Genomic DNA, 19099 nt, shown 5'->3' with positions numbered 1-19099 from the left:
TTTTTAGAAATTTTTACAAAATATTTAAAAATGAAATACAGAATTATCGAATTTACATAAGTATTCACCCGAATCAATACTTCTGTCGAAGCGGCTTTGGCAGCGACTACAGCTTCGAGTCTTCTCGAGTATGTCTGTACCAGCTTTGCACATCTGAATTTGGAGAGTTTCTCCATTTTTCCTTGCAGATTTGTTCAAGCTCTGTCAAGTTGGATGGGGAACGTCGGTGGACAGCAATCTTCTCGTCTTTCCACAGATTCTCAATGGGATTCAAGTCTTGGCTTTGGCTGGGCCACTCAAGGACTTACACATTCTTGTTCGGAAGCGATTCCAGTGTTGCCTTGGCTGTATCGTTTGGGGTCATTGTCCTGTTGGAACGTAAATCTTCGCCGCAGTCTAAGGTCTTTTGCACTCTGTAGCAGGTTCTCCTCAAGGATTTGCCTGTATTTGGCTCCATTCATTGTTCCCTCTATCCTTCAAGTCTCCCAGTCCCTGATGCTGAAAAGCATCCCCATAGCATGATGCTGCCATCATCATGCTTCATGGTAGGGATGGTGTTAGAAGGGTGATGAGCTTTGTTTGGTTTCCACCAGACATCGTGCTTTGCATTCAGGCCAAACAGTTCCATTTTCATCTCCTCAGACCACAGAATCTTTTACCTCATGCCCCGACTCTTTCACGTGCCTTTTAGCAAACTCCAGGTGTGCTGTCACATACGTTTTTCTCCAGGAGTGGCTTCCATCTGGCCACTCTCCCATATAGCTTAGATTGTGAAGTGCTGCAGAGACTGTTGTCCTTCCGGCAGGTTCTCCCATCTCAGCCAAGGAACTCTGTAGTTCTGTCAGAGTGGTCATTGGGTTCTTGTCACCCCCCCCCCCCCCCCCCTGACCAAAGTCCTTCTTGCCTGATTGGTCAGATGGCCAACTCTAGGCAGAGTCTGGGTCATTCCATATTCTTTCCATTTCCTAATGATGGAGCTCACTGTGCTCTTGGAAACTTTCAACACTCCCTTCAACACTCCCTATTTTATACCCTTCCCCAGATCTATGCCTCCTCACAATTCTATCGTGGACTTCATGGTGGAGTTTCTGCTCTGACATGCACTGCCAACTGTGGGACCTTATATAGAAAGGTATGTTTCTTTCTAAACATGTCCAATCAATTGAATCGGCCACAGGTGGACTCCAATCAAGATGTAGAGACATCTCAAGGATGATCAAAGGAAATTGGGTGCACCTGAACTCAATTTAGAGCATCATAGCAAAGAGATTGAATACTTGTTGACTCAAGACATTTAAACTTTTCATTTTTAATGAATTTGAGGAGATTTTAAAAAATTCCACTTTGTCATTATGGAGTATATTTTCGTGTCGCCGGTGATTAAGATCACCGGTGACGAAAAGCTGAAACAGTTTTTTACTCCCGAGGCGTCCGGCCGAAAATGGCGGTTATGCGCGCATGAGATGGAAGGCTGCGAGGCCTTTACCTGAACGAAAAGAAACACGGGTTTATTCCCGAACCCATAAAACATGCAAATAAGACGGTAATTCAACAATAATGATTTAATGAAAACAAAGCAAGTGGTGAAATGAAATGTTGAGGTAAAAACTAACTTCTAATTTTGAGACGTTGCCACTCAGCCAAAAACACACATGCAGGGTAAGGTAAATAAAAAGAAAATAAAATCCCTCATTGGCCGGCCGCTACTTATCGGTGGTCCAAAAGGGTCCTTTTCTGTGTAGACGGGGCTCGGAGCCTCTCGCTCAGGAAGCGCACAAGATGGCGCGTAAGGCACCAAGGGTCGTGAGGCAAGTTGTGAAGACGGCCTCCTTCGGGTCCCTCTACCGTCAAGTGCAAGGCGGACCCCAGCACCTTGGTGAGCCCAAATATTGCCCGCCTCTCTCGAGATGCTGCCAGCGCAGCAAAAGCTCCACGCTCCGGCAAAAGCACACACACATCTCAGTGCACCAACAATCACAAGCTTCTTGTTCGTGCCAAGAGAGAGACCGACTCCTCTTCACTCTCTATAGCCAATCATGAAGCAACGTCCAAACATCGCATCAAAGTCCTCTGGGCCAATCACGTCCTTGAGGGGCGTGGCCTGCCGTAAGTGTTCATAGGGCCGGCGCTGGTTGTAATTTAAGGGCCGGCAGATGCTACAAAATGTTAGGGATTATAATCACAGGGGGAAAATTACACACTGGGGAAAATTAGCCTTAAACCCGAGCGATAATTAGCACAACACCCCCCCCCTAATCCCCCCCGCCCCCCCCCCCCCCGAGTGGTGAACACATAAACACCCTTAAGCTACAGTTTCCCTACTGACTGTACATCGAGATTTCTCCTACGCATTCACGGTCCATGCTACTTCCTATACAGCTCTACCTCTCCTACGGTATTCTTTCACCTACCCCCCATAAACGTAACAATATTGTGTAGATCAGCGACAAAAAATCTCAAATTTTCTCATTTTCAATTTGAGATTGTGACAAAAAATGTGAAAAAGTCAAGGGATGTTAATACTTTCTGAAGGCACTGTATCTCTCATTGGTGAAGAATCACAACAACAACAACATGCATTTCAAGGCCACAGGCTCTAATCCCATCATCTTTCACAATTCATCATTTGTCTTCCTCTCTCTCAACGATACTCCACAACATCCACCGAACCATTTGCATTTCCACCCTTTCCAGGCTTTGTTGCTGCTCGACGTTCATTACCCATGTCTCGCTCCCATAAATCATAACACTTCTCACACATGCAGCATACACCTTTCCCTTCAGCTTCAACGACACTCCCCTCCTCGTCAGCACGCCACTCAGTTCCCGAAACTTCTTCCATGCACATCTAACTCTAGCAACCGTTGCCGAGTCTGATCCACCTTCTCCATTCAGCATGTCTCCGAGGTAACAAAATGTTTTCACACCTTCCAGCTTCACGCCGTCTCCAAGATCAAACTCAACATTTCCTCCATCTGCAGCTCCCTCTGTGCACACCTTACACTTGAATGTAGCTGCCACACTGGTTAATGACCCTCTCAAACCATTACATTTTTGATGAACCCAATCAGCGCACATTGCACATTGAATGGAGTTCACTCCGACACCCTTCCTGCACACAGCACATGGCCACTTCCCAGTTCTTTCCACCTCACCACATGCTTTACCACTTGCCATCACCTTCGTTTTTCTGATATTCATCTTCAGACCTTTTGTCTCCATACATTCCTTCCACTTGTTCATCTTCTCCTTCAGTCCATCCATAGTCCATACTTTCTGCAATCAACACCAGATCAACTGCATACAACAACTCCCACGGTAAACCCTCCTTTACGTTCTGAGCCAGCACCTCCATCACAGCTACAAATAGTAGTGGACTTAGTTCCGACCCCTGATGCACTCCCACATTCACCTCAAACTCACCACTGTACCCGTCCTTCGTCCTTACAGCTGTGGGCGCTCTTTTGTACATTGCCATCCCTACTCTGATCAACCATTCCTCCACTCCTAACTTCCTCAATGCCCATGTCACTACTTCACGTGGAACCCTATCGAATGCTTTGTCCAGATCAACAAACCCAAGAAACAACTTCTTCCTCTTCTCCATGTACTTCTCTTGCAACTGCCTCACAATAAAAAGCATGTCTGTCGTTCCTCTTCCTGGCATAAATCCAAACTGCATTTCGTCAATCTTCACTTTTTCCTTATCCTCCTCTCCAACACCCTTTCCAATACCTTCATTCCATGCTCCAATAACTTTATCGCTCGGTACGAGCCACAGTCCAGCGGGTCACCTTTCCCCTTGTATAGAGGGACGAGGGTACTCAGTTCCCAATCCACTGGAATGCGGCCTTCTTTCACCACCAGATTGCAGATCTCTGTCATTCTCTTCACACCCCAATTTCCCGCTGCCTTCAACATATCTCCCACAACTCCCGTTGGCCCTCCCGCTTTTCTACTCTTCATTGCTTTTATCGCTTCCTCAACTTCCTTCTCGGTTATCTTCTCTGCCGGTCCTAAAACTGGGTTACTCTCTATGTTGCCATCCCTTTCATTCTCTGCATTCAACAGTATTTCCATATATCTCTTCCGTCTTCCTTTAATTCCATCTGGGTCCACAACGATTTGTCCCACTTCATCCTTCAAGCAACTCACCCCCATCACATCACACCTCTCTTTCGCAATCCTGAATACCGCTCTCTGACCCTCTTCCAAATCCAAGCATTCTCCGAACATTTTCCTACATGCCTCCTGCGCCTTTGCTACCTCTTTCTTTGCAGCCTTCTTGGCTGCCTTATAACTTTCATGCTCTGCCTTTTCTGCCCCCATACCCTTCGCCTTCTGCCATTCCTTGAACTTCTTCCTCTTCTCATCAATCTTCTTTCCAACTTCATCATCCCACCACCATGTTTCCGAGTGCCTCGGTGGTCCTCTGGTCCGTTCACATACCTCACCAACGGCTCCTAACAGACTATCTTTCATTGACATCCAACCACTTTCAAGCTCAACCACATCATCCTCTACCATACTCAGCCTCTCTTTTAATGCCCCCCTCACTGTCACCTCTTTCAACCTCCACACCTTCATTCTCGGTTGGTACTTCACCTGCCGAGCTATCCTCGCACCTTTCACCCTTATGTCGCAGACAACCAAGTGGTGCTGTGAAACAGCCTCCTCCCCCGGGATCACCTTTGTGTCCCGGAGGTGCCCCCTATCTCGCCTACGCACCATCAGGTAGTCAACGGTTGTCGTCGGCCCACCTGACGTGTATGTAACAAGCTTATTATCCTCTTTCTGGAACTGAGTCTTACAAATCAACAAATCAGCTCCATCAGCAAACTCCAAAATCCTTTCACCTTCTCCATTTCTCACACCATATCCGTAACCTCCATGAACTCCCTCAAAACCATCCATACTCCGTCCCACATGTCCATTTAGGTCTCCTCCTACCACAACAACTTCCTCATCTTTCACGTTTTCCATCAGCTTCTCTATCGCACACCAGAACTTGTCCTTCTCTTCATCACTCTGACCAACCTGCGGAGCATATCCCGAGATAACGTTCACCAAGAGCTTTCCAATCATCATTTTCACCATCATCAACCTTTCACTCACTCCAGTCACACTCACCACACTGTCTACAAACTCCTCAGAAAACAGGACACCAACACCATTCACGCCTTCTGGGCACCCTTGCCACACAAACTTGTATTTCTGTCCCTGCCTACCCTTCACCATTCTCACACCACTTCCCTTCCATCTCGTCTCCTGCACACAACATATGTCCACTCTTCTTCTGACCAATACTTCCACCACTTCTCCTGATCTCCCTGTCATTGTCCCTACATTCCATGTCCCAAACCTCAGAAACCAATCTCCACGTCGGGCATGAGACGTTTCGTCGTCATAAATGGAGTGATTTCCACCCTTGCTTCGATCGGGTTCCCCACCTTGAATTTTGACGAGAGGGAGTGGGGTCCCCCACGGGGTACTTCGGGCTGTACCCTGCCCATTTGTAGTTGTAATTGTCATGGTTCTCTTTTTGAGGCAATGTTTTTTTTATGGCCGGATGCCCTTCCTGACGCCAACCCTTTTAGTCGCCTCTTACGACACGCAGGGATACGGTGTACCTATTCTAAACCGGGGTACACACCGGGTGGTGAAGAATCAGTTCAAAAAATGAAAAATTGTCATATCTGAATCCGAATCTGAATCTTCACCAAAACCTATTCAATTCGTCCTTGTCACACACCCAAACTGTCCAACAAATTTTGTCCAAATCCATCCATAACCTTTTGAGACATCCTGCTCACAGATAGACAAAAAAATAGCCAGGGGTGAAAACATAACCTCCGTCCACCTTCAGTGGCCGAAGTAAAAAGTGTTGACAAGAATGTGCACTGACCCAGAGTGCAAAAGTGCATAGCTGATGAAACGCCAGGCCTGGTGCCGCTGCCGTGGATCATAAACGATGGGAAGGTCTACGAAGCCAACCTCCTGACATTGGACCAGCCAGGCATCCAGCAGAACACCGCAGTAAAGGTATAGGCACACCTAGCAGTCACGTACCACACCCACACAAGTTTTTTTTTAAACCCCCAGAAAATGTACTGAAGCCAAGAAAAACAAAAATGTCATTTTCATTTGAAATTATCCATCGACCCCATTTTCATCATATCTGAGCTAGTTAAAACTGATGGATGTATAAAAAAACTGTTGACATTTTATTTTGAATGTTCATACATTTAGATGATTTGTTCTGCTTAATAAATAAAGAAAACTATACATAATTCAACATTGTGACGTTGACTGATATACCTCCACCCACATTATTACATATACTTGTACCAAGTTTGATTTAAACCCCTTCAGCTGTTCAAAAGTAGCACATTTTTACCTGACCTGACCTCTGAATTTTGACCTTCGACACCGAAATCTAAGCAGTTCATCTTTGCATCATAATATGTACTTATACCAAATTTTATCAAAATCCCATTACTGGTTCACAAGTTAGCACGGTAACAGAATTTTACCTAATGGGACCGCTGACCTTTGATCTCTTGACCCCATAATCCAACCAGTTTATCTTTAAATCATTATACACACTTGCACCAAGTTTGACTGAAATCCCTTCAGCCACTCTAATGTTATTGCGGTAAAGAAAACCTATCATGGACATAAGGACGGACGGACAGCAGGATTAACCCAAAACCATAATGCCTCGGGCGACTTTATCAGCGGAGGCATAAAAACAGAAATTGATGATAAATTAAAGGTCCTTTGGTCTTTTTCTTGATGACAAAATATATATACACACTGAAGTAGAAACAAAACATATGAACAAATGGCTGCAAAATACATTTGACATCAAAATGCTGACAGACACTTTCATGTGAAGATCAATGAACAGACCGAATTAAATTTACTAATAAAACTGTTGTCAAATATGATGGCAATCATAGGATGAATAGTTTAAGTACATGTTGGGAAATACAGATGGGGATTCTCCCCAGACAATCCACACAATGAAGCAAACAGTTTGTTTGTTTGTTCGCTAAATACTCTAGCCATCTTGACCAAACCTGGCATGAGTAGTCAGCACTCTCTGCCCCTCCACACCCCCAACGGATGTCCTAATAAAGTCAGCATCATGAATACCACATCCCCCCCCACCCCCTCTCTCTCTCTCTCTCTCTCTCTCTCTCCCATAGAGTGGTGGGGGAGGCAGGGTTGTTCATGAGAAAGATTCAATCATTCACATTCTTGGGTGTATAATGTGAAGGTGAAGAAATGATCTCTGAGTAATAATGAGACGAAACAACAATGTCGAATGGAGGGGTTAAAGACAGAAGGCTCGTAATTCTGTCAAGGCACAAAGCCGTAAAAAAGGCAACGTTTTAAAGCCATGAGTAATGGACATGGCATCATTTTATAAGAATGCTGCACCATGATGTAGACGACAATACCCTTGTACAATACGACAATACGACAATCCCTTGTTCCTATATCCTCGTGCTTCATCCATATCTCGATCCTCTATGACATACAGCTATACATTTGCCACCAAGTATTAATAATAAAGTTGTGCTCGTACAGTACTTACATTTGTGATTGGTCAGTCAAAGATGGGGTCCCTCTTCTCAAGAATTTAAAAACGATGTGATCGTGATGCAAAGTTAGTGTACCTTGACCACAGCCTAGATACCATGAAGGCATCAAAAGGCTTTATATTATTATTTTTGGAGAACTTGAGACGAGGTTAGACCATTTGTATTACTAATTACATAGCTGGAAAAGAGAAGCCGAGAACACGTAAATATTACATTAGAAGTCAAAATACTTCAAATATCCCCCCTAATGATGTTGGGTGTGCTTCCGAGTTTGCTGGAAAATCATAAAGCGCCCGTGAGAAAGTGGCGACTCTTGCATTACCCAGTCGACAGGATTTTACCTGCAGCAGCGTGACAGTAGGGACAAAGAGAGGAGGTGGGCGGCAGGTATAGGCCGACAAAAACTGACGCTGGGGCTCAGGTGCTGGAAGGGTCTGTGCGGCCACCAGACCCAGAGCCCTGCGGGAAAGTCCGAGCCTCAAGCGTCGTCGGCCCAACGTCACAGCTGCTAAGAAGCTGCTACTCCGCCGGGAACTCAACTGCAGGAAGAAGGGAATTGAAAGAGGGTGTAAAAAAACAAACAAACTGTCATCTCATAGAATGCATAACATTTTCTCTCCCTGGTAGATTGGGTCTTTTGCATCCCACCCTGCGTCCCTGGATGCAGAAGCGCCCTTCGGCATTATGGACAAAAATTGACAGGAGAGCGAGGTGGAGGGCCTCCTTTTTTTTACTGCAAACATGTTGGTGGCCTTCTAGTTTGTTTGTTTTAATTATCTAGCCTTGCACCTCCTCTCCTCTCCATTATCCACCATTTACCAACCCTATATAGAGTGGCACACATTCATCAACAACTAACCCCAACCCTAACTCAACTCTGTGGCATTTCAACATCCAAAAGTTAATTCAGGTTGGAGTACGAAGAAGGACACCATCCATAGGAGCTTGTTTTCCACTATGTTCTTCATGTCTCCTGGCTACCCATAATCTTCCAAATCAGAAATGTTACCAATATGTTTACATCCTGGAGCTGGACAATGGACATGCACTTTAATTACAGGTGGGTTTGCTGTCTGTTTTGAAAATTGCATAGTCAGTCAAGGCAATCCTGGAAGCACATATCATAGACCCGCTCCCAATGTGGATTCAATTAAACCAGTTCTTGTCGCACTCTGCAGTGGTCTGTCTCGTTCCATTAAGCAGGCGCACCCAGGCGTTATCGACAACAGGCCGATTGTGTCCCCTCTCAGTGGGGGGAGCTTTGTGTATCTTGCCAATCTTACCCGTAAGCTCTTGCACCCTTGTGCTCGGAATGTGGATCGTTTTTCACGAGGCACGTTACCTTGCAACGCTTTGGAATCCCCTCTCTCTCTCCCTCCCTCATCTTATTGTTCCTGGTTATTACTCCCGCTAAGGAGTAATGCATTCGATCGTGTCCGTCCGTCCGTGTGTGTGTGTGTGTGTGTGTGTGTGTGTGTGTGTGTGTGTGTGTGTGTGTGTGTGTGTGTGTGTGTGTGTGTGTTCGTGTGTTTGTGAACAAGATATCTGGAAAAGTTCTGAACGGATTTTTTTTTGTTGTATACAAGATCGAGGCTCGTTAAAGAGCTAAGATTAATCACACAAAAAAGTCAAACCGACACATGAAACACAAAAAATAAGGGGAGTGGTAGACAAAATGGGGTGAGAGGGGGAAGGACACAAACACAACATTTGAGAGCAGGGACATCGGGAGAAATGTGGGAGGGGGAGGGCTTGGGGGGATTTGGATGAAAGTTGGTGGGATGATTGCCCTTGGGATAAGGAAGAATTGATTAGTTTTTGGTGAAGCTCAGGATATTATTCCAGATCCAGGAATTAATTTTGGAATTTTTTGGGGAATTTTTTTTTCTGTCTGGAAAAGTTCTGAACGGATTTGGATGAAAGTTGGTGGGATGATTGCCCTTGGGATAAGGAAGAATTGATTCGTTTTTGGTGAAGCTCAGGATATTATTCCGGATCCAGGAATTTATTTTGGAATTTTTTGGGAATCTTTTTTTCTGTCTGGAAAAGTTCTGAACGGATTTGGATGAAAGGTGGTGGGATGATTGCCCTTGGGATAAGGAAGAATTGATTAGTTTTTGGTGAAGCTCAGGATATTATTCCGGATCCAGGAATTTATTTTGGAATTTTTTGGGAATCTTTTTTTCTGTCTGGAAAAGTTCTGAACGGATTTGGATGAAAGGTGGTGGGATGATTGCCCTTGGGATAAGGAAGAATTGATTAGTTTTTGGTGAAGCTCAGTATATTATTCTGGATCCAGGAATTTTTTTGGGAATTTTTTTTTCTGTTTTACTGCATTAAAGCTTTTATTCTTATTCTTAAATGATGTTTTTCTCCTCTAATTCCGAGATATATCAAAATAAATTCTCTGACAGTTCGGGCTTACTTTCTTTTTCATTTATTGTTTTGGGGAGAGGGGATGTTAAACAAAACGTATTATTCCAACTAAACCCACGGCGGGAGTATGCGCTCTACTGAGTGGCGTTCTAGTTCACTAATTTATTTATTTGTATTACTGTATACTGTACGTGCAAGTTTTTTTTGAGCTGCCATTTTCTTTTCTTTAAGTTTGTTCTCTCTTTCATAACATCCTATTTATTTATCTACCTGACCATGAGCAGGTTTGCTCTACAAAATAATTTTGCTTATTCCATCAATGACAGGCTCCATTAATGCACTTGGAAAGCGTGAGAACATCGAATTCCAGTGACCCACGACCATCTTTACTGTCATTTTTATAAGAGCTTGTTGTGTAAATTCGGTCAACCTTTGATGGTACTGTGGCGGACACAAAAGCCCACTGGCGTGGTGACATCATTCCACGCACCAAGTGGGCGGTGGCCACGCCCGAGGGGTAGGCGTGGCCTCATGATATACACCGGGCGACCAGCCCGGAGGAGTTCAGTGTTACAGTGTAGTCTTACAATAAAGACGTTTATATGTTACCGCTTGTCCGCTTCCTCCTTGCTCACAAGCAGAGCGCGTAACGCCGCGCTTTACTGGTGACCCTCGACGTTGGATCTGCCGGAGCGATCCTTCCACACGAGACGCCATCGCCATGGCCGCCTTCGTCAAACTTCCGGAATTTTGGGAGGCTCAGGCCGAAGTCTGGTTCGTCCAGGCCGAAGCCCAATTTCAGCTTCGGCACCTCACCGGCGATGACACGCGCTACTGCCACGTCGTCGCCTCCCTCGGGCCCGGCACGGCCGCTCGAGTTGTGTCCGTCCTTCGCCACCCACCGGACGGCCACAAGTACGAGGCACTCAAGCGGCTACTCCTAGCCACGTTCAGCCTCACGGACGACGCACGGGCCGACCGCCTCCTGGATCTCCCCGAGCTCGGTGAGACGCGCCCGTCGGTCCGAATGGACCATATGCTGTCACTGTTGGGCGACGAAGCCCCCGGTTCGCTATTCCGGGCGCTTTTCCGTCGCCAACTTCCAGCGCAGGTTCGCCTCGCGTTGGCCGGGACCGGGCTAACGGAACCCCGAGCATTGGCGGCCGAGGCGGACAAGTACTTCGCCGCTTCGGACACGCGGGCGAGCGTTGGCGTGGCCGTCACGGCCTTCGACGCTGATGTTCCACAGCATCATCTTCTACAGCACGCTGAAGTTCAGCAGCATGCTGATACGCACCTCGTGAACGCCGCCACGCCCCGCCCACCGCCGCGGCGAAAACCGCCACCGCGGGGAAACCCGTCGACTCCACCGGCCTGGCGGAGCCAGCCGCGCTCCTCCAGCTCCACCACCTGGTGCTGGTTCCACGCCAAGTTCGGCCACGAAGCTCGGCGGTGTCATCCGCCGTGCTCCTTCAACGGGTCGGGAAATGCCCGGGCCGGCGCTCAATTGTGGCGATGAGCGCCGGCCGTTCGAGCAGCCTGCTGTTCATAACGGACACCTTCTCCGGGCGCCGTTACCTGTGCGACACGGGAGCGCAGGTGAGTGTCATTCCCGCCGGCACGTCAGACAAGCACGCCGCGGGTGGGGGCCCCACGCTGCTTGCCGCGAACGGGACGCCCATCCGTACGTACGGAAATCGCTGCCTCTCTCTGCGGTTTGGAGGGCAGGTTTTCCGATGGACGTTCGTCACCGCCGACGTGCCCATGGCACTGCTTGGCGCGGACTTCCTGTGCGCTAATGGGCTCCTGGTCGACGTCAAGCGCAGACGGCTTGTCCAGGCCGAGACGTTCAGCTCGCTCGCGTGTGCGTTGCCCAGCTCAACGAGCGGCTTGCCAAGCGGCTTGCCGAACGATTCGGTTCCGGCCACGTTGGTCTGTACGCTTCCGGCAGCGGACGCATTCACCCGCCTCCTCGCCGGCTTCCCGGCCCTCACGCGGCCCACCTTCTCGGCGGGGGCCGTCAAGCACGGGGTGGCCCATCACATCCCCACCGTCGGGCCACCGGTCTACGCCCGGGCACGCCGCCTCGAGCCGACGAAGCTGGCGGTGGCAAAAGCGGGGTTCGCTACCCTGGAGCGACTCGGCATCGTTCGGCGCTCAGAGAGCGCTTGGGCGTCGCCGCTGCACATCGTGCCGAAGCCCGGCGGGGGATGGCGACCGTGCGGGGACTATCGCCGTCTCAATGACGCCACGACTCCCGACCGCTACCCCGTCCCCCACATTCAGGACTTTTCCGCCCGTTTGGCGGGCAGGTCCTTCTTCTCGAAAGTGGACCTCATACGCGGCTACCATCAGGTCCCCGTCAGGCCGGAGGACGTCCCGAAGACGGCGGTCATCACGCCATTCGGACTCTTCGAGTTCCTGCGCATGCCCTTCGGTCTGAAGAATGCGGCTCAGGCGTTCCAGCGACTGATGGACAGCGTCCTGCGCGACTTGGATTTTGTCTACGTCTACCTGGACGATATCCTCGTCGCCAGCGCGTCCCGCGAAGAGCACCTACGCCACCTCCGCACGCTCTTCGAACGCCTGGGCCAGCATGGCCTGATTGTGAACCCCGCAAAGTGCCGGTTCGGCGCCGCCACAATCGATTTTCTGGGGCACCGTGTCACCAGGCACGGCGCCGTCCCCCTGCCGGCCAAGGTGGAGGCGGTGAAGGGGTTTCCGCGCCCCCGCACGATCAGAGGGCTGCAGGAGTTCCTGGGCATGGTGAACTTTTACCATCGGTTCCTGCCCCGTATCGCCCAGCTCCTGCGCCCCCTGCACGAAGCTCTCCGAGGTAAGCCGGGCAAAGGCGACGTTACCTGGACCGAGCAGATGGACACGGCGTTCACGGGCGCGAAGCTCGCCTTGGCTAACGCCACCATGCTCGCGCACCCGGCGCCCGATGCACCGATCGCCCTCACCACCGATGCCTCGGACTACGCGGTGGGCGCGATGCACGAGCAATGGGTGCGTGGAGCTTGGCAACCGCTGGCGTTCTTTAGCCGGCAGCTTCGCCCGCCCGAACGCCGTTACAGTACCTTCGACCGCGAGTTGCTCGGACTTCACTTGGCGGTCAGGCACTTCCGCCATCTGCTCGAGGGCCGGGCGTTCACTGCCTTCGTCGACCACAAGCCGCTGATCTTCGCGATGGGCAAGGTCACCGAGCCGTGGTCGGCCCGGCAGCAGCGTCACCTCTCGGCCGTGTCCGAGTACACGACGGACATCCAGCACGTCGCGGGGAAGGACAACCCGGTGGCGGATTGCCTTTCCCGGGCCGTCGCCCACGCAGTCCACCTCGGCATCGACTATGCCCGGATGGCAGCGGACCAGGCCGCTGACCCCGACGTCCAGGCCTTGCGGACCGCCGTCACGGGCCTCCGCGTCACCGAGGTGCCGTTCGATGGCGCGGGCGCGGCCCTCTTGTGCGACGTCTCCCTCGGGCGTCCTCGCCCCATTGTGCCCGCGGGCTGGCAGCGCCAGGTGTTTGACGCCATCCACGGCCTGTCCCACCCGGGCGCGAGGGCCTCCCAAAGGCTGATCGCCGACAAGTTCGTCTGGCATGGCCTCCGGAAGGCCGTCCGCGGCTGGGCCAGGACGTGCCTCGCGTGCCAGCGCGCCAAGGTGCACCGGCACACCCAGGCCCCGTTGGCCCCGTGCACGGTGCCGGAACGCCGGTTTGACCACGTCCACGTGGACCTGGTGGGACCTCTGCCCCCCTCGCGGGGTTTCACCTACGTCCTCACCATGGTGGACCGCACCACCCGGTGGCCGGAGGCCGTGCCCTTGGCGTCGACAACGGCGGCCGATGTCGCGCAGGCTTTCATCGCCACCTGGGTCGCCCGGTTCGGCGCCCCCTCAGACATCTCATCCGACCGCGGCCCCCAGTTCACCTCGGAGCTCTGGGGGGCGGTTGCGCAGGGGCTCGGGGTCCGGCTGCACCGAACCACGGCCTACCACCCCCAGGCTAACGGCCTGTGTGAGCGATTTCACCGCTCATTGAAGGCCGCGCTCCGGGCCACCCTCCGCGACGGCGGCTGGGTCGACAGGCTCCCCTGGGTCCTGCTGGGCCTCCGGACGGCGCCCAAGGAGGACCTGCGCGCATCCGCGGCGGAGTTGGTCTTCGGGCAACCGCTGCGGGTGCCGGGCGAGTTCCTCCCCGACTCCACGGCACCATGGTCCGCGGCACAGCAGCGCTCCGCTCTGCAAGAGACCGCCCAGAGGTTCGCCCCGGTGCCAACGGCATGCCACGGGCACCCACCGACGCACGTCGCCCCGGAGCTTCGCACGGCGGAGTACGTCTTCGTCCGCCACGATGCCCATCGGACACCACTGCGGCCCCCGTACGACGGGCCTTTCCGCGTGCTGGAGACCGGGGCGAAGCACTTCACCCTGGACATCGGCGGTACTCCTGACCGCGTTTCGGTAGACCGCCTCAAGCCGGCCCACCTCGATGTGGACCATCCACCGCCAGTGGCCCGACCCCCACGTCGGGGCCGCCCTCCTGCGGGCGGACCCCCGGCACCGCCCAGCCCCGCCGCCACGGCGCCCCCCGGTCCTGCACCCATCCCAGGGGCAGCCAGGGGCATCCCACCTGGTATCCCTGCACCCCGGACGCCGCCGATCGCCAGGGGGCGCTTCGGCCGGGTCATTCGTCTGCCCCGCAAACTGGCCCTCCAGGTGCGCGGGAATTCTGGGGGGGCGCGTGTGGCGGACACAAAAGCCCACTGGCGTGGTGACATCATTCCACGCACCAAGTGGGCGGTGGCCACGCCCGAGGGGTAGGCGTGGCCTCATGATATACACCGGGCGACCAGCCCGGAGGAGTTCAGTGTTACAGTGTAGTCTTACAATAAAGACGTTTATATGTTACCGCTTGTCCGCTTCCTCCTTGCTCACAAGCAGCGCGCGTAACGCCGCGCTTTAGTACATCCATTCTGTTTTGATGAAAACCATAACTTGTTAAGGAAGAAGAGGGGAATAAAAATGTAACGCCTCTCATGCCTTTGGGTTGAGGAAGTAAAATAATTAGTAGTACTGTATTGCTCACTTGGCATACTCTTAGTGGAGTAGAAAGGGCTTTGAGGTTAAAATGGCAACTTTATGGTTGGGGTAAAACAGCAGTGTCATCACCATGGAAACATTACGACAATCTCATTTTAAAGGAGGCGCACACGCTTTACGACCGACTCCCTTGTTGTACAGAAGAGCTATTGCTCTTTGCCATTTGTAAGGTTTGAAGAAACAATTTTTATAATGTTCACTAGGATGCACTTCTTTTAGCAATTGTCATGGTGTTAGCACCGGCGTTTTTGGGCAAAATCACACCTGCCATCCCATGTTATAATGGTACCCTTTGCAAAACTGGTTCGAAATACAACTTTGTTTAACATGTTGTATGTGAACCAAAATAAACTAGAATGGCGCATCGTAGAGCGCAAACCTCCGCCACACTGAACAGTCTATGCTTTGTATCAAATGATAGGCCAGATCTGGATTGGAACCTGGACCAAAATCTAATGGGCTTGTTCGTGTCACCTAACCAACTCATCCACCAAGTTTTGTTATAACCCGTCACAACTTTTTGAGATATCGCACTATATATCGTTTTTGGCCCCCATTGGTTTTGGCCAATGGTGAAGATTCACTTAAAAATTTAAAAATTCTCGGTCCAGATTTGGATTCGGATCTTCACCAAATTCTAATCAATTCGTTCTCGTCACGCACCCAACCTGCCAACCAAGTTTTGTCTGAATCCATCCATAACTTTTTGAAATATCCTGCGCACAGACAAAAAAACAGACAGGGGTGAAAACAACCTCCATCCACCTTAGGTTGTGGAGGTAATAAATAAAGCATTGTGCCTCCTCTCTTGCTCTTGATTAGAAAGGCAACAAGATTAATATGGCCGAGACTGATGATTGACGTTTAATTTTGTATTGCTCAAATGCATTCCTGACCTTTGTGTAAGAGTTAATGAGTGATCTTTACAGATCTCTTCACTTTCTCCATTTATTGGACTCTCCACCCCCTGTTTCCTCCTCTTCCCCCCTCCCCTCTGTCCCTCCCTCTCTCCTTCCTACTCCTCCCCTATCCCCCGTCTTTCCTTTTTCCTCCTCCTTCCCCTTTTCCTCCTCCTTCCCCTTCTCCTCCGTCCTTCCTCATCCTACTTCTCCCCACCCCCCATCCTCTTCTTTCCTTCTCCTTCCTCCTTCAGCCTCCATCCACCTTCAGCCTCCTTCCTCCAAGAAAATATTTGACAAAGTTGGTCACTCTGTTTTATATTCTTTTTCTATCTAGTTCTCCATTATTTACCGTAATTGTTTGTTATTGAAACTACATTTCATGCTTCCTATTCGTATCTTTTTTATTTTAAGTTTACCCCTTGTTGTTGTGAGATACTAACTTGGACTTTCCACAAATGCCAAGTTAGTCCCTGACCATACAGCTGGAAACCATTGATGCATGGAATGTTGTATCAATCTGTGTCATGTCATACCAAATGGGTATCACCCATGCCCCTAGCTACCCACAGCACCGGCATGTGCTGTATACAAAAGAAGACGAAGAAGAGAGAAATGATGCCAAAGGGGTCATAGATTTATGAGCCTGATCTATGCAAACCACTCTTACCAGCTGCAGAAATTCTCGATAAGGCACCGAACCATCACGTCCAGCCAGTGCCAGCAACAACCCCAACTTAGCTGGATCTAGGTCTGGGCGACGTGAGCGCAAGAGACGCCCCAGTGTTTCAGTGCCCACAAATCCAGTCTCTTCAACATCGCACTGCAACACAAGTGTATGTACAATCACATCACTAAATTAACAAAGGAGGGGGAGATTTATTAGCCTGAAACTCCAGCTAAGAGCATGACACAACAGTAGCCAAAACCTTGTGACATCACAAGTCGTGCAAGCCCAGATTTAAATGTTTATGCACTGCAAAAAGACGTCAATAATTTGCTGGTACAAGTGCAAATGGTAAATGTAACAGAACTCCATAATGTGGAAGCAAAATCATCAAGCCGGGTTAAAGCAGCCAATGTTTGCCCATTTGCACACACACTTTCCTGATGACTGGATACCTTACCTTTCATTCAGTACATGCATTTGCACAATCCAGTGGTGTATTTCTACATTACCTTAACCTGACAGATAAGCTTGTACAAGCAGTAAGTAAAGAATGATATTTTGACAAATGTCAAATCAATACAGGATTTAAATCAGTACTTTATGCATCATGAAACAGGTGCACATGTCGCCATAAAAAAAACAAAAAAAAAACACATTTAGAGGCCATTTTTCCCCGCAAAGCGGAGGTTGGCCTTTTTCGGGGACCGTGGTTGTTGTTGTTTGTTGGTCCCCTTTTGAAGCAATGTTTTACGGCCGGATGCCCTTCCTGTCGCCAACCCTGTTAGTCACCTCTTGCGACACACAGGGAATTACCAGTGAACTGGTACTCAATTTGCCGACCTCGGAAGGATGACAGGCTGAGTCAACCCCCCTGGCGTTAATTCAGCGATCGACCGGGATTCGAACCCAGGATCCTGGGATCCTAAGCTGGCACCCTAGCCGCTAGCCCAACACCAGGGTTGTACAGATGGATGTCACAGATGGATGGATGTCACATGTCGCCATATCAAATGATAAAACAAATACAGACTTCACCAATATTTATATTGCCTAAACACCTTCTCTCCCTTCAAACACCGCGTCGCTGTTGCAATTTATTATTCCTTACCATTGCCAGGTAAAATCAGTAAGTGCAAGGCGATACAACTTATACAACCCTAGGGGGTAGGGTGGGCAGGCACGATGACCAAGGCCCTAGAGGTACATACACTCAACTCTAAGCTATCTAGCCTGGGTTTGAATCTCGACCCAGCTATAAACTGCCACCTTGGTGTTTTGCGTGCAGGGGGATGGATCAATGTGTGTGCCATCCATCAGAAGAAGGTTATGCCAGAGGACCTGTCTGCCGACACCGGTCGTTGGTAGACATTACTGTACTTAAAGATCCCAAGGTGCCTTTTGATGAAGAGTTAGTGAGTTTTCACCAGGACCCTCAACAAATATTAAATTCCTGCCCTGACTGCTGGGAAAGCAACAGCAAACCACCCAGCATAACCCTTGCCAAGAGATTGTTTTGGCAGCACGATGCTCTGTCAAGAGTAAGATACATTGGTGAGGATGAGGGGGAAGTTTGAAAGTTTTGCACAGGTTTATGTTACATTCCCTGGTCCATCTTTGTAAAATGTTCAAGATGTATGGATGACCTTTTGATGATGTCACCATCAGCACTTCAGCAAAAATGAAGCAAAGTCGATAGGAATCATTCTTGAAAAGAAAAAAAAACAACACCAACAGCTTTTCTTCAGATGCCAATGTTGTAATCACCATAAAAATCAAGCGTTACCCCTAGGTCCCCCGTCGGTGAAGTGATGTGAGTTGACAAAGTGGAAGACGCAAGGCGGCCATCTTGGATTTTGACGTGGCGACCCAATTTTCAATGGCGTTCTTCCTTATGCCTCGATACACCCACACACCGAATTAGAGGTTAGTAGTTCATTTATTTTTCAAGATATTCCGCTCACAAGGTTCAACGCACGCACGCATGCACGGAAGCACACACAGACGGAGGGGAAAACCATAGTCCCCCTTTCGCTCCGCGGTGCGACGGGGGACAAAAAGACACAAAGGTTAAGGCGTTGTAATGTAAATACGAGAAATTCCAGAATTCCCCTAGGCCTTGTACCATGGTGCTTCAGTATGGAATATAAAGGAGAGGTTTTAATTATTTCTTTTTAGAAGATCTAAGGCTCACAGTGGAGCTGCCACACACACATTGGCATACAGACAAATACACAAGACAACACAGGGCTGCTGGACAAGACAAACACAGCCACTGAACTTGGGGGGAAGTTCCATCACTTCCCAGGGAACTCTGGGTACCAGCAATGTCACAACAATGGTGCCTCCTTTTTCTCCTCACTCAGTGAGGGCATTTCCTATGGAGGTGGGGCATTCTAAAGATATTTAGCTCTTTCCAATACATGTTTACTTTTCATTTCCAA

At 49.8% G+C, this 19099-nt stretch overlaps 1 protein-coding gene across 2 annotated transcripts in view; it reads right to left on the bottom strand.

Moving 5' to 3' along the window:
• The window catches only part of LOC137426851 (rhomboid-related protein 1), a 48409-nt gene that overhangs the window by 10286 nt on the left and 19024 nt on the right, over positions 1 to 19099 (bottom strand). For both annotated transcript variants that reach the window (XM_068115808.2, XM_068115809.2), the window contains exons 2-4: positions 16659 to 16811; positions 7952 to 8149; positions 5906 to 6054 (exon numbers count right to left, since the gene is read on the bottom strand). In XM_068115808.2, the coding sequence (XP_067971909.1) occupies positions 5906 to 6054; positions 7952 to 8149; positions 16659 to 16811 (500 nt within the window). The remainder of the gene's footprint in view (positions 1 to 5905; positions 6055 to 7951; positions 8150 to 16658; positions 16812 to 19099) is intronic.

This window comes from Myxine glutinosa, chromosome 5, assembly GCF_964187855.1.
Source record: "Myxine glutinosa chromosome 5, kmMyxGlut1.1, whole genome shotgun sequence".
Taxonomy (NCBI): domain Eukaryota; kingdom Metazoa; phylum Chordata; class Myxini; order Myxiniformes; family Myxinidae; genus Myxine; species Myxine glutinosa.
This window is presented reverse-complemented; position numbering and strand designations above follow the sequence as displayed.